This window comes from Capricornis sumatraensis, chromosome 12 (genome assembly GCF_032405125.1).
Source record: "Capricornis sumatraensis isolate serow.1 chromosome 12, serow.2, whole genome shotgun sequence".
Taxonomy (NCBI): Eukaryota; Metazoa; Chordata; class Mammalia; order Artiodactyla; family Bovidae; genus Capricornis; species Capricornis sumatraensis.
The window spans coordinates 43,024,992-43,051,741 of NC_091080.1; the positions used below are offsets into that span (position 1 = coordinate 43,024,992).

Sequence of the window (26,750 nt, forward strand, 5' to 3'; positions counted from 1 at the left end):
TCCATTTCCTGGAAATACAGGCCAGCCTCAGCTTCAAGCGGCCTCGGGGATTTGATCCTTTCTGGGGATGTCTTCACTTGGTCTACTACTGATCCACAACCTAGTATTAATAGAATGAAACGCAATATTCTCCGATAAATAAACGATTGTACACCCACGCTCTGAATTTGGGTTTTGAACCTCTCAAGTTGGCATTTTTGTGTAGTTACCTTAAAGTTTTTACATTTATGAACTGTGCGCAGAGACAGCAGCTACATCCGATACTCTGAAAACCAAAAACAAACAAAAATTGAATAAGATACGCTTGGACAAGTCACTTCTCCAGAATTTTGTTTCTCCAGAACACGGATTCCCTGCGCGTTCACCTCTAGGGTGCCTCTTTTCTGCGCAGGTGGCTAGAGACCCAGGATGCTCTGGGAATCCGGGCGCAAGGAGCGTGCGCAGGTGCGCCAGGTGCGGCGCGGGGCGGGGCCGAGCGGGGAGGAGCAGCGCGCGCTCGGAGAGCGCGGGAGTGCGCGAGGGGTGGAGTCCCGGATGGTTCACTGAGAGCCGGCGGGTCCTTCCAGTTCGCGAGGCGAACGCCACATCCGAGGGCAGGAAGCAGGCCTTCCGAGGCGCCCCCAAAGTTCAAGCAAGGGGCGCCCCCCGGCAGCCACACCCTGTCCCAGCTCCTGGAAAGCCACCTAAGTTCGCGGCTCCCTGGACTCTTTTTACCAACCTCGGTCCCTCCAGCCCCACCGGTTTAGTGCGGGACGCCGGGCCGGCCGGGCCTAGGAGCGGGAGGGCGTGACGGGCTTCGAAAGGGTCGGGGCTCGAACCGATGCGGGGGCGACTTGGGCGCTGGAAGGGCGAGACAGGCCTTCCCTTCCCTCTGCGTACCCCCTTGCAGCCGCAGGTGAGCAGGCCCTCGGCGGGCGGCTACGGGGAGCGGAGACGGAGGTGGGCGCAGGGGTGTGCACAGGTGTGTGCGCTGCACGTGCTTGTGAGTTCGCTAGAGAGGAGAAGCGCCCCGAAACCCCGTTGGGCATCGCATGTCCTCGGACACAGGGGTGGGTCAGCCGGAGCCGGGCCCGTCTCTTCCGAGGTCCAAGCTCGCGGCTGTTCTGCGCGGGGACGCGCAGCTGGGCTTGTTAGAGACTCAAATTCGCGGCCCACTCCTCTACTTGCGGAGTTGGAAATTCAGCGTTCCCTGAAGCGTCTGGGGGTTAGCCAGCCAGTTCAGCTGGAGTCCCCACACGCACGATGCACTGCGGCCCGCAGGGGAGAAAGCCCGGGCGCCCAGCTATGGGTTTTTGCACGCGAGGAGCGCGCGGGGCCTCGGACGCACCTGCTAGCAGATCGTTAGTTTCTTGGCCCCTTAGGCGCCCAGGTCTGGCTGAGCTTCATGAGAGTGGCCAGGACCCAGAAAACCGTGTCAGCGGTGAGTGCTTGGTGCCCAGGTCGGAAAGAGCATTGTACGTGCCTTGGGTCTCTGTCTGGGGTGGCCCTGCTGTTGGAAGCCGCTGGGTTGCATTTGCAGAGGGGAACCCTGAACTCCTGAGCTTTTCGGAACAGACGTGGGCTTCAAGGAAAGAAGCTTTTGGATTTAGACAGTGGGGATTTAGACCGTGGGAAGCGTGCTGTCCTCCCCTGGCGATACAAAAACAATTTGCAGTTCCTCCTTGGTGCAGTTAGTGTGCACAGCTGAAGGTTGTTTTACTCCGCATCCTCCTCCTTTGACTTTGAGAAAAGTAAGGATTGGCTACTGTTTATACCTGCCCCGTATGGAGTGGGCAGAAGTGTTGAGGTCGTGAGGGTGTCCTCCCTAGACCAGGAAAACATCAAGCTCAAGGTTGAGGACTTAAAACTTCTAGCTTCAATGGAAGCAAATCCTTCTGATTCTTTGGGTTCCCCTAAGTCAAAGGGGGAGTATTATTCAGTAAAGGTATGCTATTAGTTTTCTTCTGCCTTTCAATAGATTCTGTTTGAAAACAGCTGGGTGACCTCATCGTGGTAGGATACGGTTGTGAGGCCATTGGAAAGTTTTGGGCAGTCACACAAATCCTTCTTTGAAAAGCAGTGCCTTGTGACTTTGGGCAGAGGGAAGCTGGAGGGGTGGAGCAGGTGGAGACTGGCAGTAAGGCGCTCCCCTAGGCATGTCCCAGAGGGCTGGAACAGGTGGAGACTGGCAGTAAGGCGCTCCCCTAGGCATGTCCCAGAGGGCTGGGTGGGTAAATCCCAGCAGAACCACCCCAGCACCCGGGGAGCCAGCTTCTCAAAGTGCTCCGACCTCCCACCGATTATGGTGTTGATTATTTAGTGTTGTCGCTGGGAGACCAGTGTCTTCTATTTGTGGGACCTCTTGGATGCTGTGTCATTTGGCCTGGGTCAGTCCAAATTGTGCAAAAACAAACCCTTCCTGGGATGTCACGTGCACACCTGCCGTGGTGCTCAGACCTCAGGCTTGAAGGGATGGAGATGTGGCTCTTGAGGTGGCAAGTAAGGAAACTGATTCTATGAGCCCTGTGTTCTGTTTCCTCCTCTCACCAAAAATCACATGTATGGAAAATACTTTCCCAGAAACCTGCTGTCTGGCTTTTAGTTTTGTTCATGTTCTTTAGCTATTTGAACTTTTTAAACATCAAATTCCTGAAGCTTCCAGTGCAGGTGGTAACAGCAAAGAAATGTAGACCATTCTCAGCATTCTTCTGATCACATTATTTTGATTATTTCTCTGAAGGGGGCTTTATTTTCTCCATGACCCCTTTCTGTTAGTTTGTTTTGAGAGCTGCATATTTGAGTGCCTTAGATCTCAACTAGGTTAAAGCAACATTCAAAACTCCCAGCTCTACACAGCCGTCAGCAAACACTCAGCCTCCCGTCATTTGTTGTTGTTCAGTTGCTAAGTTGTGTCTCAATCTATGACCCCCATGGACTGCAGCACACCAGGCTCTTCTGTCCTCCTCTGTCTCCTGGTACTTACTCAAATTCATGCATGTTAATTCATACAATATCTCATAAGTAAGGATGAGGAATAAAATTCATTCACTGTTCTAGAAATTGTTCTGAGTCAGGGAAAACTCTACAGAAATCTTTTCCCTTGAAATAATGATTCAAAACTTTTAGAATGCTGCAAGTCAGATGGAAAAACAGCAGGGGGCAGGAGAGACGCTTTTCCCTCTGGTCAGCAGCACGTTCCCTGATTTAGGAAGAAAGAAGACAGGTCCAATGCTGACGTTTGTAGCTTTTCCATCTACCAGATCTGCGTTTGTTTTGTCCACAGTTTACATATTTTTCTATTCCTCCCTCCCCCCGAGCACTGAGTGAAAATCAAATTGGCTGTGTATTAACAGCAAATCAAACATCTGGGCTGACAGTGAATATTTGTTTCACATGATTTGCTCCCAGAGCAGCAGCTGAGGCCTGGAAGAGCATTCCATCCTGGTCATGCAGCTTCCTTCTACTTCAAGGTATTAGGATGTGTTCAAAGAGGGTTTTCCACTTCCCTGGTGTCTCAGACGGTAAAGTGTCTCCCTACAATGCAGAAGACCGGGGTTCAGTCCCTGGGTCGGGTAACCCACTCCAGTACTCTTGCCTGGAAAATCCCATGGACGGAGGAGCCTGGTAGGCTACAGTCCATGGGGTCGCAAAGAGTCGGACATGACTGAGCGACTTCACTTTCACTTTAAAGAGGGTTTTAGGGGGGAAAATATGGTACCTTTGTGTACAGAGTAGGAAATATTTCCTAGAAAGTACTGACTGGGAAAACAAATGAGACTAATTCAAACAAATTTCAAGTGGTAGGCATTATATTGTGTTCAATAATTGTTAAGTAGTTGTTGAGTTACTAAGTTGTATGTGACTGCAATCCCATGATCTGCAGCACACCAGGCTTCCCTGTCCTTCACCATCTCCTGGAGTTTACTCAAAACTCCTTTCATCCTCTGTTGCTGCCTTCTCATCGTCAGGTTACCTGAATCAATTTATAAAAGGTGCTTTGGAAACAGTAGTATTCAATATTTTTAACCCCGTATACCCAGTGATTAAAATAACTTTCCTGTACCTTCTTGAATAATGTTGAGAAATTTCAAAAGACGTGGTTTGTCTGTTTTTTTCTATCAATTTTTTTTTATTGGTGTATAATTGCTTTATGGTTAGTTTCCTCTTCCAAGTAGTCAGTGATCTGAAAACAGTGAATTTTATGCTTGCCCACCTCAGAGATTCAGAGGTGTCTGCCTGCTTTGATTGGGAAGGAATCAGCTTCATGGTGGGTGCAACTAGGATGTGACTAACAGGAGACAAATGTTAGTTTGCGTCTCTTGTCTTTGATCCATCCTCTTGGCCTCTTTAGTTCACCTGTCCAGACCATCTTCAGATCCTGGTAGAGTTATCACAACGACGTAACCTTGGCAACTCTGCTGGAGATGGTTGAGTCCCCCTGCCCCAACCTACCCACATGCCGACCCCCTGCAGAATCCGCCTGCCTGACCTCTCCTCTCTGTCTGGGGCCCCAGCACCTCTCCACGGGCTCCTCCAGTCAAGATGCCCTGCTGTCTGTTTTCAGACCTGTGTGTCTTTGCAGAGGCTCCAGTCCCACCTGAAATGCACCGTCTCTTTCCTTCACCCACCTTAGATGTCTCCCTCCAGTCTCCTCTGAGCTCTGCTTGGACCTGTTTTAACATCACACACCTTGTCTCCATCCTGTGGACTGAGAATCTCTTCACTCACATTTCCAGGGCTGCACGCGTGCTGTCCATTTGGTAGATGCTCAGTGAACTCTTGCTGGATAAATAGACTTCTGGCCAGGTCCAGGGCTGAACTTTTCTGCAGATTTAGTTTCGGTTCTCTGGCCATGAGTGGTCCATAAACTGGACTTTTAAAACTCATGGAAGGCAGAGGGGGAAAAAAAAATCCAGGTCTGAGTAATCACATGAACCATTATCTTTATTGAATCAGGCACTTTTGATTTCCATCCTGTATTTCAGACAGAGTTCCTGAATGCATGTCGTCAGCTTGCCCTGGCCGAGCGTTCAGCAAGGAGCCCACCTTCCGTCGTATCTGTAGCGGCTGCTTCTCGTCTTCTGATCCCACAGTTTCTTGAATCCCAACCAGCTGAATTTCTCGATACTGATTTCAGAAATAGCTGTATCACAATTAACCAGAAGTTAGGCTATTCCAACAAAAAGCACGTTTCTTCTACTGGGTGTGCCATTCTTTAACTTGGAGGGAAAGTTTTTTTTTACCTTTTTCCTGTACATAACACAATTCCCTTCCTCTGTCACACATGCTTCTGCTGTTTTAAAATAGCAACTACAGCTGCCAGTAGAGACTCTTGGGGGAATTTTTAAGGCCACTAATCAGTTTCACAGCTGGAGGCAAAGCACATTGCTGGGGAATATTTTTCGCATGACACACCAGGTGCTTTGACCTTGTTGGGGAAGCCAGAGGGTTAAGCTTGAGGAGTAGGAGCGAGGGCTGAGTGATGAGACCACCGGAGGCCCAGCTCCTTCCCCTGACCCCTGCACTATGCAGAAACTGAGCCAGGCACCAGGGGGATCCCAAGTCCTCCAGGAGCCTCTGGGGGCATAAACCTGGGGCCATGGGGACCCCCCAACACCCCCCAAGTCCTCCCAGAGTCTCTGGAAGTGCTGGGAAGGTCAGAGCTCTCATTTCCCCTTCTGAACTGAGCACAAGCCCCAGACTTAAAATGTATGCAGAAGCAAAGTCCTCCTTGAAAGACACCTCCTCCTACCAATGTTGCTCAGCCTCCAGGGCCATCAGAACCTTGGAGGGTTCCTTGGAACATGGATTGCTGGGCCTCAGTCCAGACTGCTGTCTCCAGGGGCCCAAGAATCTGCATTTCTGACCCATTCCCAGGCAACTGGAAACCACTGTTGGAACTTCTTTTCTTTCCAATCAGTTAAGTTTCTTTCACTCAACTATTTACTCACAAGAGAGTCTGTTTCCCCCATACAAGCAACGTGCATGCGGTGAACAGAGCAGATGAAGAAAGCAGGGCAGTGGTTACCAGAGGCGCCTGTCGGGAGAGGCAGCGACCGGCACAGGGGGTCAGTTGTCTGGTGACTGTGGAAACACGTTTTGGTGGTGAGCATGTTGTAGGGTATACAGAGACATAGGATGCTCTGGGAATCCAGGTGCAAAACTTAACTCGCAACTCCAAGTTGTACATCTTTTTAGTCGACGGTTTTGGTGACCATGAAGGGACCTAGAGTGGACGTCCCTCCTTCGCCTGAACTCCACGAGGAACTGGAGCTTTGGTACGAGCAGCGGCCCCTTGCACCCATTCGCCTTCTTGGGGAATCCAGACGAATTCCGGTAAATCTCTCATGGTTCTCGAATCTCCCGTATCGGTGGATATTCTGAGTTTTTTTGGCGGTGGAGCAGGTTAGCTGCCCCCTCCCAGTTGGAAAGATACTGGGAGGGGGGTGGGGCTCGGGTGAAATATCCGGGGCACACCCACTCATGGTCTCGACTCTGAGTGGGGCTCACTTGGAAGATACTGAGAAATGCCCACCCAGTCAAAAGATACTGGGTGGGAGGCTGGGTGAAAAAACCCAGCAGAATACCCAGCCAGTGGAAAGGTGCTGGTCGGGGGCCTTGACTGAAAGAAATCGAGGCATACCCGGGGCTCAGCTGAAAAGATACTGAGGTCACTCCGTTGTAGGGGATTGAACGATCTTGGCTGAGTGCATAGATAAGAGGCTGAGCTGACACTTCTCCTCAATTCAGCTGTCTTTATAGAATTTGTTGGGATAAAAGTGAGGAAAATACATGAGAGCTTTGCTCCGAAGAGAAGGGACAAGACTCCTCCTGGCCAGTTACAGTTTCCTCAGGTGGCTGAGAAATTGACTGGAGTGGTGGAGGCCTAGTCCTCATACCATGCAGTGGTCCCATAGGGAAACCCATTCATTAATTAAAATACTTGCTTGTCCAGGGGTCGCACGTAAGAACTGGCCATTCAGCAACCTGAGCAGCCACGGTGGTCTTAGATTGCTGGAGGCAGAGCCCGAGACACATAAGAGGGCTGAACGGATGCTAGGGTGACTCCTAGAAGAGTTAAGATCACAAGCAGCACATAGGCGCACTACAAAGGTTCACTAGTGACTTTATCCCTGACAAGTTCAGCTTAAAATGGGAAATAGAATCTTGAAAAATCAAAAACGAGGGGCGTCAGAAAGCCAACCTCCAACTAACACCCCGGCCAAATTCATGTATAATATGTATGGAGCTCGTACTTGCAAGTACCTAGTTAACTGGGGAATTTATACTAAAGGAGACCCTAACTTAAAATGGCCAAATTGGGGTTCTTTCTGTATTCCAAAATTGATATTTTTGCTTGCACAACTAGAAAAAGCTGGCCATAAGATCAAACAGACTGAATGGAAGGCTTACTTTGAGTGGTATCTAGAAGCTTCTAAAAGACGAAATAATAGAGTAACTTCTTTGCAGGAAACCAACAAAAAATTGCTTGATATAACATCAGAACTAGGAAAAGCCACTACTGCTAACTCTGCCTGTCCCTTTGCTCTTCTGTCTGAACTGCCAGACGCTTTTTCCTTCAGCCTCCTTCTGCTCCTCTTTCCCCAGCAGAGGATGAAAATCAGAAGTGATTATGGCTCCCTTTAAGGAGAAACCTATCACAGGGAGAGGTGACCCATCTTCAGTGTTCACCTTCACATTCTGGACCAGCACAGAACTTAGAGCCCTAGCTAAGGAATTTCCTGATCCCAGTCAGGAGCCATTGGGATTTTCTAAGGAATTTGAATTAACCATCCAGGCCTACAAACCTGGGCTTTCAGATCTATATCAACTAGTACAGCTATTAGTTTCTGAAAGTAAAGCAAGGGAATGGAGAAAGCCGGATGGAAACACCCCTTAATGGATTTTGAATCCCACAGTCCACAGGCTCATACTGAATGCAAGGAATTGGCTCAGAAATTACTTAGACTTATCCCAGAGCTTTTTTCAAAGACTGAGGACTGGACAAAAATTCAACAGTGCAAGCAGAGACCAGACGAATCAATTTCAGATTATTATGAGAGATTCGAAAAAACTTTTAAACAATATTTGGGTTTGATGCCTGAATCATTCTCCAGTCCCCAAAATGATCGCATGCTTAACTCCACCTTTTTAGAAGATTTAGATGAGGATTTGGCTACTTTGGTCAAAAGACACAATCTAGGTTGGTCTGCATTGTATACCAAGGGTCTCGTTACACTGGCTGACCAACTTTTCAAAACCATTAGAAAGAAAAAGGATTATCTACCAAAATCATGAACCTTCAGCTGTGCCAGTTAAGTACTCAAAGTCAGCTGAAGGTCAACCAACCCCCATTTAGTTCTCAACTGAGAGGAAAACAAAGAGTTTGTTTATACTGTGGGAAAACAGGACATCAGAAAATGAAATGTAAGCTAAGAAAAAAAAGGCTAGAGGGAGAACTGGGTTTTAGCCCAGAATTCCAAGTTAAACAGGAATAGGGCTGCTGTTCCTAGGGAACATGGGGATCTTTTCCACTTCTCCTCTCTAATACTCTGGGAGAAGTAGAAATGATTATAAAAGGAGAAACAATTAAAGCCCTAATAGACACAGGGGCCACCTTTTCAGTTTTAAACCCTACCAAAATTAAAGGCGCTCTCCCTCAGAGTGATACCGCAGTACAGATGGTAGGGGTTTCTAATGAGCCTGTTAAGGCTCCTAAATCATTACCCTTAGAGTTCTACTTAGGGAAACTTAAAATGTTCCCTTCTTCTGGTAGAAAGTGCTCCTGTTCACTTGATAGTAGAGACGTATTAGAGGTTTACAAAGCCCATATTTCCTTTATTCCTAAGGGAGAAATGTTTCTAGATCTAAAGGACAATCAGATTTCCTTCATCATATAATGTTTGTGACTCATGATGAGGATGATGCTGAACAAGATAGGTTGCTAGCCTTAGTACCTAAAGAATTATGGGCACTTGATTCTACTGACAACGGATGAATACATTCTGCATCCCCCATCAAAATTACTACAGATAAAGATAAGCCTCTGCCCAATATTCGCCAGTATCCATTAAGGCAGGAGCCCATAGAAGGAGTAAAACCTTTAATATCAGCTTACGTCAAGAAAGGGCTCATTGTGCCTTGCACAAGCCTTTGTAACACTCCCATTTTGCCAGTTAGAAAACCAAATGGCAAGGGTTGGAGATTTGTACAGGATCTGACATCTATCAATGCTGTTATTATCCCTCGACATTCTGTAGTGCCAGAACCCCATACTTTAGTGCTGTGCATTCCTAAAGGCAGTAATTTCTGTGATCTCTGCAGTGCAGTTTTTAGTATCCCTACTTGGAATGAATGGCAATATACGTGGACTGTAATGCCACAAGGATATACTGAAAGCCTCACTTCTCCCAGATATTGAAAGCTGATCTAGATGTCCTGGATGTCCCTCATAAGTCCATGTTGATACGATACGTAGATGTTTTGCTGCTGTGTTCAAAGTGTTTGACAAACAGCCAGCAAGACACCTTGTATTTACTCCAGAAACTAACCTTAAAGGGACATAAAGTGTCGAAAGAAAACCTGCAGTTCTGTAAGGCTGGTGTAAAATATTTAGGACATAGGGTGGTGACCCAAGGACAAAAGAGCAGATAAAACCAAGGAGGGTCTTGGAATGCAGGAACAGAAAAACCAGATGCTTATTGTCCTTCCCTCCCCCATGTTGTAACTATTAATGGAACAGTATAACCTGTCTCCCCTCCTACCCCATAGGGAGAAGGTATTTGCCCTACTCTTCCCCTACCCAGTATACCTGCCTCATCCAATCAGCAAATGACCCGCAAGACCCCTGTCCCATTCCTTGCACCCTGGGTTAAAAGTGGACTAAGGACCCCTGTTAAACGTTGATTCTCCCTTGGGCTGGCCCGCTGTTCTAACAGCGTCTCCCACTCTAATAAACTATTTCCCTCTCATTCTGTCTCATGTCTGGAAATTCTTTTCCAACCCACGCCTGGACCATGACACATAGGATCTCTCTAAGGAAGGGCTTCTGATTGATCTGGATAGAGTGAAGGGCATTCTGGCCTTCCCTGCCCCAAAGACAAAAAAGACAACTGAGGGGATTTTTAGGACTTGCAGGCTACTGTAGAAACTGGATTCCAAATTTTTCCTTAATTGCTCAACCATTATAACCTACTCAAACAGGACCAACCTGAACCACTTTGCTGGAATGCAGAACATTCTGAGGTCACGGAGACCTTAAAAAAACTTCTGGCCAAGGCCCCAGCCCTGGGGCATCCAAATTATGATCTACCCTTCTTCCTCTTGGTTCATGAAAATAAGGGAACTGCACCAGGAGTACTAACTCAACAACGTGGTGGTTCCTACCGGCCCATAGGGCATTATAGCCAACAGCTAGATTCAGTAGCCAGAGGCCTCCCCGCTTGCCTCTGGGGTATGCTATGTCAGATCACAGAAGGGACAGCCATGAGTCACCTCACTATCTTTGCTCCTCATTCTGCGCAAGCCTTACTAAATTCTCATCACACACATTACTCAACAAGTAAACTAACTTCCCATGAGATTGTCTTGCTCTTGCTGAATATAACTATTCACAGGAGCTTAACCCAGACACCTTGCTGCTGGAGGAATCAGGTATCGAAGATGAAAAACATGATTGTATTGTTTTTAACTGACAATCTTTTATCCCCCAGGATTGACCTCCAAAAAAGCCCTATGGATAATCCTGATTTTATATTATTCACCGATGGGTCATATTTGTGAGGACCTCATGGGAAATACCAAGCTGGTTATGCTGTTGTTTCTCCAGTATCAGTCCTTGAGAATGGTCCCTTACCTGATGCTCTTCTGCCCAAGAGGCCAAATTAATAGCATTAACCAGAGCCTGCCAAGTGGCAAAACAGAAATCTGCTCATATTTATTCCAACAGCCACTACACATTTGGGGTGGCACATGATTTTGGCATGCTTTGGAAACAAAGAGGATTTTTAACATCTGCGGGGCAACCTATTAAAAATGGGGACAAGTTTCAGAATTATTGGATGCAATTCTGCTACCAAGCACATTAGCTATCAGGTCATTCAAAGGCTGACACTGCAGAAGCTAAAGGGAACTCTTTAACAGATCATACCGCCAAAACAGCAGCTCTGCAAAATGATAACAATTAACAGCTTATTTCCCTTTTCAGCCTCCTAGTAATCTTACTAACACCCTGTTAAATTTTCAGGAAACAGCTCCAAATGGAGGAAAAGATACTTAGAAACAAAAAGGAAGAAAGTTTGACTCAAATAAAGGGCTGTGCTCACTGGGTAAAGAATCTGCCTGCAATGCACGAAACCTGGGTTCAATCCCTGGGTTGGGAAGATCCCCTGGAGAAGGAAATGGCAACCCACTTCAGTATCATTGCCTGGAAAATCTCATGGACAGAGGAGCCTGGTGAGCTGCAGTCAATGGGGTTGCAAAGAGTCAGGCACAACTGAGCGACTAACACTTAACCCTGAAGGGCTGTGGATAGGCCCAAATGGAAAGCCTATCCTTCCGTTTGGAGCTCAATACCCCACTTTACAATATATTCATGAGTTGGCTCACTGGAACCCAGATAAGATGGCACTGTGGGGTAAACAATATTATTGGAAACCATCTACCACTATAGCTCAGAAAGTTTATTCTAGGTGCACCATATGTCCGAAATACAACTCAGGAAAGCCATTACATAGTTCTCGGGGAAACTTTACGTTACCAGCCGGCCCTTTGGAAAGTTGGCAGATCAGTTTTATCCAGATGCCCCCCTCTCAAGGTCACCAGTACGTACTTGTCCTGGTTTGCATGGTTTCAGATTGGATTGAGGCATTCCCACGCAGATGGGCCACCGCGCAGTTGGTAGGCAAATTAATCTCAGAAAGAGTGACTCCCATTTGGGGAGTCCCTGCAGAAATACATAGTGATAGAACGCATTTCACTGGACAAACTGTTAAGGAAATTTGCAAAATCTGGCCAATTATGCAGCATTTCCGTTGTGCTTACCATCCCCAGTCCTCTGGGCTGGTGGAAAGTACAAATGGAACAGTTAAAATTCAGTTGGCTAAAATTGGAGATGCTTCTTCCCTACCCTGGCCAAAGGCTCTTCTGTTGGTTCTCCTCAGCCTAAGGTCTACTCCCTTTGGGAAGCATCATTTGCCTCTCTTTGAAATTGCCACCGGGAGACCAATGAGACTAGATGCAGGATTGTATGAACCTATATTATTAAAAGGGGATATGTTACATTATTATCAAGGCTTAGTCAAATTCCTAAAGGAACATTCTAAACTTGTTTCTGAAGCTCCTTATAGTAATCTATCTTTGGATGAAGATAAAGTATTGCATGATCTGCAACCAGCAGATCATGTGTCTTGGAAAAGACATGTAATGGACTCACTGAAACCCAGATGGAAAGGCCCTCATCAGGTACTCTTAACTAACTCATGTGCAGAAAAGTTCAAGGGAATTGACTCCTGCTTTCATTTTTCCCACTTAACAGGGGCTCCTGCTCCAGACTGGACTATAGAAAGGGCTACTGATCTCAAACTCACTTTAAAACAATGCTTGAATAGAGGAGGAGCTACACTCACTCCAGGATGAGAAGACGACAACATCAGAGGTAGACAGCTTGCCCAAGATGCTGGACCTGACCCATATGATCATTTATAATGTTTTCCTGACTTCTCGGACCTTTGCATATGAATCAAATGTTTTTGTGGCATGGGCACAATCGTATGCTAATTTTAAAAATCAGTCCAATTGTTGGTTTGTGGCCAGTTAACCTGCATTGCTCAACATTCAGAAAACTAAGATCATGGTATCTGGTCCCATCACTTCACGGGAAATAGATGGGGAAACAGTGGAAACAGTGTCAGACTTTATTTTTTTGGGCTCCAAAATCACTGCAGATGGTGACTGCAGCCATGAAATTAAAAGGCGTTTACTCCTTGGAAGGAAAGTTATGACCAACCTAGATGGCATATTCAAAAGCAGAGACACTACTTTGCCAACAAAGGTCCATCTAGTCAAGGCTATGGTTTTTCCAGTAGCCATGTATGGATGTGAGAGTTGGACTGTGAAGAAAGCTGAGCACTGAAGAATTGATGCTTTTGAACTGTGGTGTTGGAGAAGACTCTTGAGAGTCCCTTGGACTGCAAAGAGATCCAACCAGTCCATTCTAAAGGAGATCAGTCCTAGGTGTTCTTTGGAAGGAATGATGCTGAAACTCCAATACTTTGGCCACCTCATGCAAAGAGTTGACTCATTGGAAAAGACTCTGATGCTGGGAGGGATTGGGGGCAGGAGGAGAAGGGGACGACAGAGGATGAGATGGCTGGATGGCATCACTGACTCAATGGATGTGAGTTTGAGTGAACTCCGGGAGTTGGTGATGGACAGGGAGGCCTGGCGTGCTGTGATTCATGGGGTTGCAAAGAGTTGGACACGACTGAGCGACTGAACTGAACTGAACTGAACCTGCATCTAGTACTTCTGGGTTGCCTTGGTCTCCCCTTCAAGGCTCTGACTGGATAGCTCTTAGGAAATTTATTTTAAAAGAAAGAGAGTTCAACTCTGTTTTGTCTACTCCTGATGTTACTAGATGGGATCCTCTCAATTGGCCAGTTAGAATTCCTGCTCTGACCCTGGCCATAAATTTAAGTTTTCTGTTACAATTACTCAAGATTCTTCAGAGCAACAAGCTAAATCACAATCAAAAACTGTAACCTCTTGTCTATTAAAAGAAAACTTCCACAATTATGGAATGGATCCATGTTGTTAATACAAAGCTATGGTAATTTAAGTTTAAAAGCTCCACTATGTTGGGGACAATTAAACCCTACTAAGGATGATCAACCTAGTAATATCAGGAAACTAGGCTGGTTGCCTTATGAACAATGCTTACATATTATTACCCTTAGAGTGAGTGACTGGTATGGAACTGACTGGGTCAGACGACCAGAGATTTGCTGGATTGCACCTAATGTATGGATTTGTGGTACTACCTTATGGCCTTGGCTTCCATCGGGATGGATAGGAAAGTGTACCCTGGGATTCTCATGGATGCAAGGTCTTATACATAACAAATTAGAGGTAACTCTAGCCAATCTACCATTGATGTGAGCCTGATGGGTCAAACGGTCTGTATTCCCCGGTATGATCATTTAGCAGCTATTCTTGTGCCTCCAGTAGGATTAGAGGATGTAAGTGCCCATATTGAAGCCTTAACAGCTTTCACTCAACAAGTTTTAAATGATAGTAACCAGGCTATTAGCTTGTTGGCCTCTGAGGTCTCTATGATGAGAAAGGACGTGCTATAAAACCGCATGGCCCTTGACATCCTTGCAGCATCTCAGGGAGGCACCTGTGCCATAATTCAAACTGAATGTTGTGTTTTTACTTCTGATGAACCCTCTAATATAACACATTTGATGAGCCATATGAAAAATCAGATTTCTGCTTTAGGTGACCCACTCCCTAGTCTTGATGATCTTTTAAAATACTGGTTTGGTGTGAGATGCTCATGGCTAAACTATTTACTTATAATTCCACTAATGTTATTAACTATACTATTGTATTTTGCCTGTTTTTCAAGATTATTGTTTCTTGTATTACCAAGTGTATGACCGAGCTTCCAACCAGATTAATGATGACTAGACTTGAAGCAGTTGATCAAATGTATAGCTCCATTTGTGATCAATGATTGTAGCCTAGGAGGCAGCACCTCAGATAGCTCTGGAGACTGCTCCAAAGAGGTCGTAGGGGAAGGTCAATATATAGGATTTGAGGGAAGGGGGGAGCTCAATACCATTAAGCAGTCCTAGATATGGGAAGATGCAATGATAGGGAATACTTTCCTGGACCATAACTAGAAGGCAGGTGTCCAGAGAACTTTAACTGTGAAGACCTAGCCCAGTAATAGCACATCGAGTGGCTTATCAGCTAAAACCTTCTTCAGAACTGGAAACAAGCCTCCCCAGCAACGTGGGACAAAATGGTCGTGAAATGCCCCTCAAAGTATGGTTGGATTTATGACCACAAGCGGGCCGTGTCAACTACAAATTGGCATGTGCCAAGATCGTTGCTGATGACTATACAAGGGCATTCGCCATCTGCCTCTGCGGAGACCAAACCCTGCACTGTTGCAGCTTTTGACCTTCAACACCTCCTGAGGGAGTTCAGGGTGGAGTAAGGCACTCTGTGCTCCAGGCAATCCAGTCAGACAGGTCTTTAGATTGATGTTTTAGGAACAGATTTTATGATCTCAATCCTTGCATCTCCTCATATCTAGAAAACAATAAATCCCTTCATGGTGAGATCAGATCCCTGAGAATGGCAGAAAACTTTTTATAAAAGGAATGCTTAATGGTACTGAACTCCTCCCTTCACCAAAATCCTATATATTGGCCTTCCCCTACTACCTCTTTGGAGCAGTCTCCAGAGCTATCTGAGGTGCTGCTTCCTGGGCTGCAGTCCTCATTTTGCCCCCAAATAAAACTTAACTCACAACTCCCAAGTTGTACATCTTTTTAGTCGACAGCTGGGAGAAATATCAATAACCTCAGATATGCAAATGACACCACCCTTATGGCAGAAAGCAAAGAAGAACTAAAGATCCTCTTGAAAGCAAAGAGGAGAGTGAAAAAGTTGGCTTAAAACTCAGCATTCAGAAAATTAAGATCATGGTGTCTGGTCCCCTCACTTCATGGCAGATAGATGGGGAAACAATGGAAACAGTGAGAGACTTTATTTTGAGGGGGCTCCAACATCACTGCAGATGGTGACTGCAGCCATGAAATTAACAGACACTTGCTCCTTGGAAGAAAAGTTACGATCAACCTAGACAGCATATTAAAAAGCAGATTACTTTGCCCATAAAGGTCCATCTAGTCAAAGCTATGGTTTTTCCAGTAGTCATGCATGGATGTGAGAGTTGGACAATAAAGAAAGCTGAATGCTGAAGAATTGATGCTTTTGAATTGTGGTGTTGGAGAAGACTTGAGAGTCCTTTGGACTACAAGGGGATCCAGCCAGTCCATCCTAAAGGGAACCAGTCCTGAATATTTACTGGAAGGACTGATACTGAAGCTGAAACTCCAATCCTTTGGCCACCTGATGTGAAGAACTGACTCCTTGGAAAAGACTCTGATGCTGGGAAAGACTGAAGGCAGGAGGAGAAGGGGACGACAGAGGATGAGATGGTTGGTTGGATGGCATCACCGACTTGATGGACATGAGTTTGAGTAGGCTCCAGAAGTTGGTGATGGACAGGGAAGCCTGGCGTTTGGCAGTCTGTGGGGTTGCAAAGAGCTGGACATGACTGAGCAACTGAACTGAACTGACATTATTGATTATAACAATTGGTGTGTTCAATTTAACTGTCTTGAAAGTGTGTTACTTGCTCAGTTGTGTGGACTCTTTGAGACCCCATGAACTGCAGCCTGCCAGACTATGCATGGAATTTCCCATTCAAGAATAACTGTCTTATGGACAACTTTTAGCCAGAAGATGGTGCTCGAGAGCCAAGATAGGAAATCTTGGCACGTTTACGGCTTTTCTTTCCCACTGAAGTCATACTCTTCGATTTAGCTCTTGAGCCCAAAGTCCAGCAGCCAGATACATGTGAAGTTAGCCAAGCTAACTTCAGGAATGGGTCCTCCAATGCTGTGTTTTAACAAGCATACAATTGAGAGTTAACAATTTGTTGACAATAAGGAAAGGGATAAATCAATCACCAGCATGAGAAAATGGGACCTGGGTCTGTTCTAACAAGCAGTGTACAATTGGTGATGTTGGTGCTACGGTCTACGTGTCTGTATAGTAGATCACCCCAGATCCGAAGGAACGGGGTTAATCCATTCTCTGACTCACTGTTTGGCCATGAGACAGATTGCCTGACCACGGTAAAAGGGGTACAGAGCAGTGCTGTATGCCATTCTTATTCATGCAACTCTTTCTCCAAGTTTGAAGTTATTTGCAAGTAAAAACAAAAACCAAGTTTCCTAGTTTACAGAGTCAGTCAGACATGACATGATTTTATCATTTGGATAACCATAGCGTGGACACTGCCCTTAGCTTACTTTGTAGGAAAAGACACTCAAATACTGGAGCTGGTGGGAACCTACAGCCAACTGTGAAATGATATGTCATGAGCATTAATCAAGGGAGTTTGAAGATTTGATACGTGTCAGTGATCTGAATCTCAAGTGTTCACAATCTGAGGAATCGTAGAGTCTCCAGTAACCAGAGACGTGGCAGTGTGTCTGAATTCTTCCAGAGAGGCACGGGGAAAGGTGAGGAGCTAGGTTTTTGCTTTCTTTATCTGTTTTTTAAAAAGAATCTTCCAGCTTAGTGAGCTGCTCACTCTTCATCCATAATTCAGCCAGGATAATCCCCGCCTGTGCTAGAACATCTCCTCCTCACACCCAAACCCACAAGTGGCTGTGCCTCCGGGCCGGGGAGGTTGAGATCTATTCCGAGTAAAGTAAACCAGCCCCAGTCTTCAGCTTTACCTCCAGGACGACCAGAACAGGACCCACCATGATGAAGAAAACAGCAGCAAGGACTGTGCTGGGAGGCAGTTCCTCATATTTTTATTACTTGGAGTCTGTCTTAATCTTTCTCTTCCTATCAGGCAACATATGGATTATATTTTCTCAAAAGTCAGACTGAGTTTGGCAACCCCTTGCAGATTCTGGAAATGTATGAATGAGTTCAGAAGGAAGCGGGCTTTTCTCTTTTCTCTTGTTTGCTTGTGTTTTTGTTTGTTTGTTTGTTTGTTTTGTTTCTGAGCACCTAGTGTTCATTCTTCACCAAGAGGAGATCGGATGTGCAAGTATGTCTGAAACAGAGCTGCGGACGTTGGGAGTTCTCCTCTCCTGTGGCTTCAGCACTCAGTGTCAGGAGCACTTCGCTCACTTGGCAGGACTTCTCCACGTGGAGTGAGAGACACAGGTTTTACTGCACTCTATAAATACGCCGCTTATTGGCTCCAACACATTTATGTTCCCCTTCACTCAGTGCTCACTTAAACTGTCCAGTTTGCTTGACCTGGTCTATAAATGTAAATTGCCTACATCTGAAACCCACTCTGGTTGCCTGCTGAATGCACAGGAACCAGAGTCGCATCACTTCTGCAGACAGACAGAGGCCAGGTCTGAAGACAGCCCTCGAGCAGGGGGTCCCCTTCCTACTGTCACTTCCCCCCACCCTCAAAAGTGTTAAATATGCATACTATTCCAAAACTTTAATTAAACTTTTACAGGGATGGGATACCAGGTACATTTATGGAGGCCACATTTTCTTCTAAAATGTTTTCTTTGATGAAGGATGTCAGGAAACTTGACTGATGTCAGAGGAGCAAAGATGAACCGCGTTTGTTTTCTTTATTATGAGCCTGACACTACACGTTGCATAGTAAGAGTCAAGAATACTAGCAAGGAGTCTTGAGAGTTTAACTAGTCTTGGCCCTCTCTATAGCACAGCTATTCTTTTTTTTTTTTTTTTTAACTTTATTTTTTTACTTTACTGTATTGGTTTTGCCATACATTGACATGAATCCACCACGGGTGTACATGCGTTCCCAAGCATGAACCCCCCTCCCACCTCCCTCACATATCATCTCTCTGGGTCATCCCAGTGCACCAGCCCCAAGCATCCTGCATCCTGTATCGAACCTAGACTGGTGATTCGTTTCTTACATGATAGTATACATGTTTCAATGCCATTCTCCAAAATCATCCCACCCTCTCCCTCTCCCACAGAGTCCAAAAGGCTGTTCTTTACATCTGTGTTTCTTTTGCTGTCTCGCATACAGGGTTATCATTACCATCTTTCTAAATTCCATATATATGTGTTAGTATACTGTATTGGTGTTTTTCTTTCTGGCTTACTTCACTCTGTAGAATCGGCTCCAGTTTCATCCATCTCATTAGAACTGATTCAGATGTATTCTTTTTGATGGCTGAGTAATACTCCATAGTGTATATGTACCACAGCTTTCTTCTCCATTCATCTGCTGATGGACGTCTAGGTTGCTTCCATGTCCTGGCTATTATAAACAGTGCTGCGATGAACATTGGGGTACACGTGTCTCTTTCAATTCTGGTTTCCTCGGTTTGTATGCCCAGCAGTGGGATTGCTGGGTCATAAGGCAGTTCTATTTGTAGTTTTTTAAGGAATCTCCACACTGTTCTCCATAGCGGCTGTACCGGCACAGCTATTCTAAGACATCCTTCCCTCTTCCGAGGCTGGAGTTTGTGTGCTCGGTCACTTTAGTCGTGTCTGACTCTTTGCAACCCCATGGACTGTAGCCTGCCAGGTTCCTCCATCCATGGAATTTTCCCAGCAAGAGTACTGAAGTGGGCAGCCATTTCCTCCTCCAGGGGATCTTCCCAACCCAGGGATGGAAGCTACTTCTCCAGCATTGTAGGCAGATTCTTTCCACTGAGCCATCAGGGAAGCACAAGCTCTTAAGGATGGTGGGGGCTAGGCAATTCCACCCCCTATTTTCATCCTCCGTGTTCCTGTTCGGCATCTACACTGGTTAGACAGTGCGCTGTAAGTACCACTCTCCGTGATTTGATTCCTGCTCTCTCTGTACTGGAGACTAAAGCCCACATCGTTAAAGGGTGTTCTGAAGCAAATCCGTAATCTTTTTTCCCTCAGTCACAGTAGCTCATCACCTGAAGTCTTCCTATATACGCCAGCTTTCCACTTTTTAAATATTTTCTTCTGGACTTATCTCTAAAGTCAATCAACCTACTTCCAGAAATAGAATTAAAAATAGAACTAAAAATATGTACACCTTATAAAATCAAACTGCTGTGCACCAAAAAGGTGATCGAAATTAAGAATGCCAGTGGTTTGTCATCTTCTAAGACATCTCATTTGTGTCACCTTAGTAACTGGTTCATTGACCATAAAGACTGCGAAAGGAATGCTAATGATTCTTGTGTTAAAATTAATTGGATGACATTCTGTGTAGGCTGGAAATTCCTTTTTAACTTCTTTGGAAATTTTAGAGAAGTGGATGAAGAAACGTTTTTAAAATGCTTTCTTAGTAAACTTATTAGGAGAGACACTGTAATGATAATCAAAGAATTCAGCACAATGCCCAGCACATACCAGATGTTCAATAGTCAGTGGTCCTTGTTAGCTGATGGAGCTTCAGTCTTTGAGCTATTCAAGCATATGTTCTAATGCAAAAACATTAAAAAAAAAAAAAAAACCCCTTTCTTCTAATTAGGTAATGAAGGCTAGCCAGTTGGAAACTGTCCAGAGAACAGTTACATTATCTGAGAGCTTACAATATCAAGCAAGCAGCGCCCTGAATGCTGCAGAGCTGCAGAATGGTCTGAAATACTTGAGTCTGAAGTATAAATGGGCTGCTAACTTAGATTCATGGGACACAGACTCATCCAACCTTTCTCCGCTCATCTGAATACTACACAGTACAGAACATTCTTCCTATACTCTTTTAGTGAAGATATTTTGAGGAAACACAAATGTGGGGTGTTATCCAAGGTCTTTTAAACAAATGTGCAGTTTAATTTAGTTGCTTCCTGAGAGGCTGACTTCTTGCAAAAGCCAAGGAAAATCTCATACTAATCCAAAAGGTACCCCAAAAAATGTTGACACCGTAACACGGGGGAGGGCTCAGTTTGGAAAAGTTAAAGTGTTTGGACAGGGGTAATTATGAGGGCTGTGAGGCTGCACTGTAAATTCCATCATCCCGTTTCTGCTCAAATAAGCAGCACAATGGTTCTTTTATCTTTTTATGTTTTTACCAGGAGACTAGTAAGGCAGCTTTGATGAAGGAAATTCCCATTTATGTCAAATCTAAACACCCAGGATGAATGGGATTTTTCCCCCTATGACCCGGGCATATAAAAACAATGATCTTAAGAGTGAGAAATCCCAAGGAACCAATGGTCTCAATGTGACCTCTGAATTATTAAGTTAAAAATATGAAATTTGAATTCTGTGTAAAATGACATCCTTTCATACAACATAGCATTAGACATAACTCCAGGTTTTCTTGCTCTGCAGGGGCCAGCCCTGCCCCACCTGGAAAGTCCTCTCCATTGGGGGAATCCTTGGGTGACTGAGCTTCTCAGACTCACCTTTGTGGTACCCACTGAAGCTGGTAGCCTGCTGGGCCATCCCTGGGTCTCAGTGGTCCCCAGTGCCCAGGCTTCTGCTTGGGGAAGGCCTGGTGATGTCCCCCTTGCCACAACACTGCAAATGATGGAGGCTTCTGGCATTGGTTCTGTGGATGGCAAACTTTTCTGTTTCACCTGGTGACAGCCAGGAAACAGCTTGTTTCTTTTCTCAGCTTCCTTCATTGCAAAGCCATTCTCACCTTCAGCCTCGAAAGGCTTCTGTTAGGTGGGGCCCTGGGAGGCTCCGAGCAGGAGTTTCCTCCCTCTGAGCCTGCCTTCCGAGGCTTTCATCCCCAGGGTTCTCTGTCCTCTTAGAGTCACACTGAGGGGTTAGGGCTTCAGCCTGTGCATTTGGTGGTGGTGTGGGGGTGGGGGGAGGGGCATAACTGAAGTCCATAATGGAGAACTTGCAGCATTCATTTTAGAGGGTAGGAATTGCATTCAGAAGTGTCTGACCGTGTCTAGCTTCCTTGGTTTACCATCGTCTTCTCAAAGTTCATCTGTTCTGTAGCAGATGTCAATACTTCATTCCTTTTTATGCCCAAATGATATTCCAGTTGTATGGATTGACCACCTTTTGTTCATCTGATTGTCAGTGGCTGGATACTGAGTTGTTTCTACCTTTTGACAATGATAATTAGTACTGTTATGTGTACAATTTTTTGTATGGACACAAGTTTCCAGCTCTTTTGGGTCTGTGTACCTAGGAGTGGAATTGCGGGGTCGTAGAGCAATTCTGTAACTTGAGGAACCGTCAAGTTGTTCTGCACAGTGGTTCGTATTCCCAGTTAGCAAAGTGCAAGGTTTCCAGTTTCTCTCCAACGCTTGTTATTTTCTGTTTATTATTATCATTAGTATTACTATTATTGCCATCCTAGTAGGCGCAAAGTATTATTGTGATAGTGTGTGGTCTTCCTCTTGACGGTAAAGAATCTGCCTGCAATGCGGGCGACTCCGTTTCGATCCCTGGGTTGGGAAGATCCCTAAAGATGTTCAACGTCTTTTCATGCGTTTGTCAGTCTGTCTTCTTTGGAGAAATGTCTATTCAAATTCTCTGCTTGTGTTCTGATTGGATTGTTTTTGAGTTGTATATACACTCTGGATACTAGACTCTTCTCATATACTTTGCAAAAACTTGCCGCAGGCTTTTTGATGTTGTGTTGATTTTATTTATACCACCCTTTTAGATACTCTGGCATTACTGGAAGTCCTGGCTGGTGTTTAACTCCATATCTTCAAAAAGAAAATATACCACTAGTAAACATAAAAATCAACATAAAAATGGTTCATTAAACTGTGGAGTTAGGGGTGAGGATGGGGCAGGAAGAGAAGTATGCTAAATGTTTAAAGTGAATAGTAGATGAGAAGGAAAAGAATTTTAAATAAGGAAATTACTTTCCTGAACGTCAGTGTATTAATTACAAGGAAAAAACAGGAGGATGAAAGATGAAAACTTTTAAAACAACAGGAATTTTTTTTCAGAGTTTTATGACCATTTTTATTTTCAGATGAGGTTAGGTAACTACAAGACAAAATTAAAAGGAAGGTAAATTAGCATATTTGTTTGGGTTTGTGGTCTCATTCGTTAACACAAACACTGTAACTTGAAAGAAATTCTGGTAAACCAAAAGTGAGTTTTCAATACTACTCCCATTTATAAAACAGGAGGGAAAGAAGTGAATGAACCCAGGGAAAGACATTCTTCCTAAACAGACTGCTGACTGGTGTGCAGATGGTAGCAACCTTCTGCTCTTCCTGAAATTTATAGAAAATCACTGTAGATCTTGCAATTTTTAGAACTGCCAGACAAATGAAATATGACTACCCTCATATGATTTGCATCAAGTCCAGTTAGCAAAGTTATAAGTAAGCATTGCTATAGTTCTATGACTTTGTACTTGTACTCTTGAAGATATGTCAGGAGTTTGTTTTTAAATAATTGCATTTTATTCATATATATCTGTATATAGGCACAGACTGAAAGGTAAAACAAACTGAAAATCTGCAGTTAGTGTCTATAGAATTCAACTTTTTAAAAGGAGGAAGGGCACACCTTCATCAGTGTTTAAATCTACTCTGGCAGACTGCCTGACATTTAGTTTTGATTATAATAAATTATTATTACTACTGCCTACATGTTTTGATAACTAATTACAGCTGCTCAGAAGAGACTAGTAAAATAGTTTAAGGCTGTCTGTTAAGGATGGTCAGGAATATTTTATGGCAGGAGTCCCATCACCTTACTATGTTCAGGTAGCACCTCTCACAGAGATGCCCAGTAAGTATCTGACAACCTATGTTATAAAACTTCAGCACAACATGCTAGATATACAAAGAAAAAGTAAAATAAAGTCTCCATGAACACTGAAGACAGTCAACCACCGCATTGAGTAACCACAGGAGAGGCCACTCCTTCACTCTTAGGGAATACAAGAACACAGCAGTGGGGAAAAAAAGGATGAATTTGCTCAAAGCTTTGCACTTCCAAGTCTGCTGGTTGTGGGCTAAATTGTGAACTGTTTGGGAAACACTTCTTTTGTTTAGGCTCAGGTATTACCAGGTCATAAATCAATTTCCATATGAAAACGACCAACACTGCTTTCTTCATTAGTAAACTCTGACAAATGGTGGGTGTTTTGGAGAAGTGGATAAATGTGTAGTGGAAGGAAGCTGACATAGGTGCTGTCTGAAGAAACGGACAGTTCCCTTGCATTTTTTACCCCCAAGACAAAAAGTAAGGTAAAGTATGAAGCCTTTGAACACCACCCTAGTTATTTTATGGTGCCATAGGAAAACAATGCTGCCTAACCATCTGGTGATTGGTGTAGACTCTGAAGTTCATTCCAGGCTTTCTGTAGTGGAGCCTGGTGACCAGCAGCATGGTGGGCAGGCTTTGGAGTCCAGGAAACTGTCACTTTCTGTTTGTAAGGATTGAGCGGGCTATCCTCACCAGTAAAGTGGGGCAAGTCATTATGCCTTCTTTGTGGGGTTGCTGTGAGGATTACTCAGGTAAAACTCAGCCCTGTGTCCAGCATAGAGGAAGCACTCAATAAACGTTTGCTCATAGTATCTCCTAAGAAAAAGACCCAATCTTAATACCTGAGTCTTCCCTCCGCTTCATCTGGACTAATGCCATTGCTCTGATGATTCTTCTGACCCTCCCACCCACCTCCTCACCCCCAGGTTATGTGCTTAAACTGACTCTGGACATCACCACTCAGCTTTATAATACCGTCTTTGCTTAGTCAGTTCTTTGTGTCTCTGTCCAGTTTCCATTGACTTTCAGCTCTGTTTGGAGGAAATGGCCAGGATGTCTGGCTTTTTGGAGAACCCCTAGTACCCAACCCAGAGCACAGTACATCACATCATGACTGCTTAGCATGTAGTTGTGGAACAAATAATTTGATATTAAAATTTTGTTAATTTAATTGGTTTAGAAAAGTTCCTGGCTGGTGCATTTAAATGCACAATTTTCTGAAGCTAAAAATACACCCCTCCCCACAGTGCAATGAAGTAAAGTGCAGTGTTTGGAGAGAGGTTTACTGAAGAGTAATATGTTTGTTTCCACGGCGTAGGGTAGGTTTTTTCCTTTGATTCTGTGTGGTGGGTGGCAGCGTAGCCACCCTACTTGAGTTGGACAGGTGACCCAGCTGACACAAGTGCCAGGCAGTGCTGAACAGCAGTGTCTTTGCTGTGAATAAAACTGCCTTGTGTTCCACGGTCATGGACTGGGAAGGGACCTCTGCAGGTCGTGTGTGTGTGCTAAGTTGCTCCGTTGTCTTTGACTCTTTGCAACTCCATGGACTGTAGCCCGCCAGGTTCCTCTGTCCCTGGGATTCTCCAGGCAAGAATACTAGAGTGGGTTGCCATGCCCTCCTCCAAGGGATCTTCCCGATCCAGGGATTGAACCCGTGTCTTTTATGTCTCCTGCATTGGCAGGCAGGTTCCTTACCCCTAGAGCTACCTGGGAAACCCCTGCAGGTCCTGTGCTCCACTTTACAGATCAGGAAACTAAGGCCAGCACAGTGCAGGGTTCTTCTTCTGGTCAGATGAGGCCTAGATTTCAGGTTGCAGACTTGGCTGGGTCATCAGATCCTTTAAAAATAATCGTGGCGTCTTTAATAGCATCAGCACCTGTCGCTGCGGCTTCCGCAGGTCAGCAACTATCAATTTCTCCTCCTCAAAGCCGCGCTGCGGGTCTGTCGGGAGCCTTGTTTGCTTCCTCCCACAGCTGTCTACATCGCCGGGGCCAAATGGGGGGCCCAGGAACCTTTCTGCCCGGATCCAATAAATCGCTCAACCCAAATTTAGGAAAGACAAGAAGCGACACAAATCATCGGGAAGGAGGACCCATTCCGGCATTCTCCATCCCACCTAGTAGAGGCCCGAGCCCACCGCGGGGCACCCGGTCCGTGCGTGGCTGGCCGAGGCCTGGACAGCAGGGGCCTGGAACTAAGTGGGGCAGTGCTTCTGAGCGACAACTTCAGGGTCTGCCAAGTGGAGCGCAGTTATCCTTCTTTGGGAAGTTTTGAGAATCAAACCGAACTGTGAATGCCTAAGACCTGAAGAAACACGTTTAGTTTGTCCTTATTGCCAGGACTGCTCTTACTGTGTCAGCTCCGGCCCGGGTCTCCCGCCCGCGTTCCAGCCGGCAGCCCACCGCCCGCGACTGCCGGAGTCCGAAGGTGAAGGGCCGGCGGCCGGGGAGGCCGGAGCAGGGGGCGGTGGTCCAGCGCGCATGCGCGTCCGCGGCGCCCGCCCCTCTTAAGAGCGCAGCGCCGCCGCCGGGCCCCAGAGTTGGAGCCGCGCGCGCCCGCGCGGGATCCCTGCGCTCCGCGTCGTCCGCAGCCCCGGGGGGTCAAGACTTCCGTGGGAGGACCGCGGCTGTGCGCGCCCCCTACCCACCGCCCCCCGCCCCCCACGAGGGCGCACCGCCCCGGGAGAAGGAGCGCCAGACAGAGCTGGCCGCGACGGGAGAGCAGAGGAGGGGAGCGGGGCGAGCCGCCTGCCTGGATCCGCGCCCAGCAGCAGCCGCTGCCACCGCCAGCCCCGCCGGCTCCCGGGACCGCGGCGGGGCGCGCCGGACCCTCATCTACGTCCCGGACGCCCGCGAGCGTCTGGAGGACCGACCGTCCGGCCGCGGAGCGGATCGTGGGGGCTGTGGCCGGGTGGTGGGGAGGTGCGCTGCCCGGGCGGCGCGGCCGGAGCCATGCGGACCGAGCTCGGAGCGCAGAAGGCTGGGCGCGGCCGACCGCTGCACTTGCTGCCTGGAGCCCTACGCCCGCTGCCCGGCTTCCTGGGCTCTTCTCACCGCCCGCTCAGGGTATAAAGGCAAGGAGACGCACTCGGGACCCCGGGGCTTAAACTCTGCCGAGCGCCCTGGCTCCGGGGACGCCCACTGGAGGTCCGGCTAGAGTGATCGTCCCCTTGGGGATGCATGGGCAGGGTCCCGTCGCGGGTGAAGCCTCCGGGGGCTGCGCGACGGCAGCCCCGGGGTCCTTCTGACTCGTAACCCGGAGAGCTCGGTCGGCGAGTGCCCACGAGTCCAAGGCTGCCTCTGCTCGGACCGCGCCG

At 46.3% G+C, this 26,750-nt stretch overlaps 1 protein-coding gene across 1 annotated transcript in view; it reads left to right on the forward strand.

The window, feature by feature from the left end:
- LOC138089024 (phospholipid-transporting ATPase IB-like) overlaps positions 1–26,590 on the forward strand; it is a 112,381-nt gene extending 85,791 nt beyond the window's left edge. The window contains exons 35-39 of the mRNA XM_068984359.1: positions 392–453; positions 567–631; positions 775–961; positions 1,370–1,420; positions 25,794–26,590. Coding sequence (XP_068840460.1) covers positions 392–453; positions 567–631; positions 775–961; positions 1,370–1,420; positions 25,794–26,590 — 1,162 coding nt within the window. The remainder of the gene's footprint in view (positions 1–391; positions 454–566; positions 632–774; positions 962–1,369; positions 1,421–25,793) is intronic.
- The last annotated feature ends 160 nt before the right edge of the window (positions 26,591–26,750 follow it).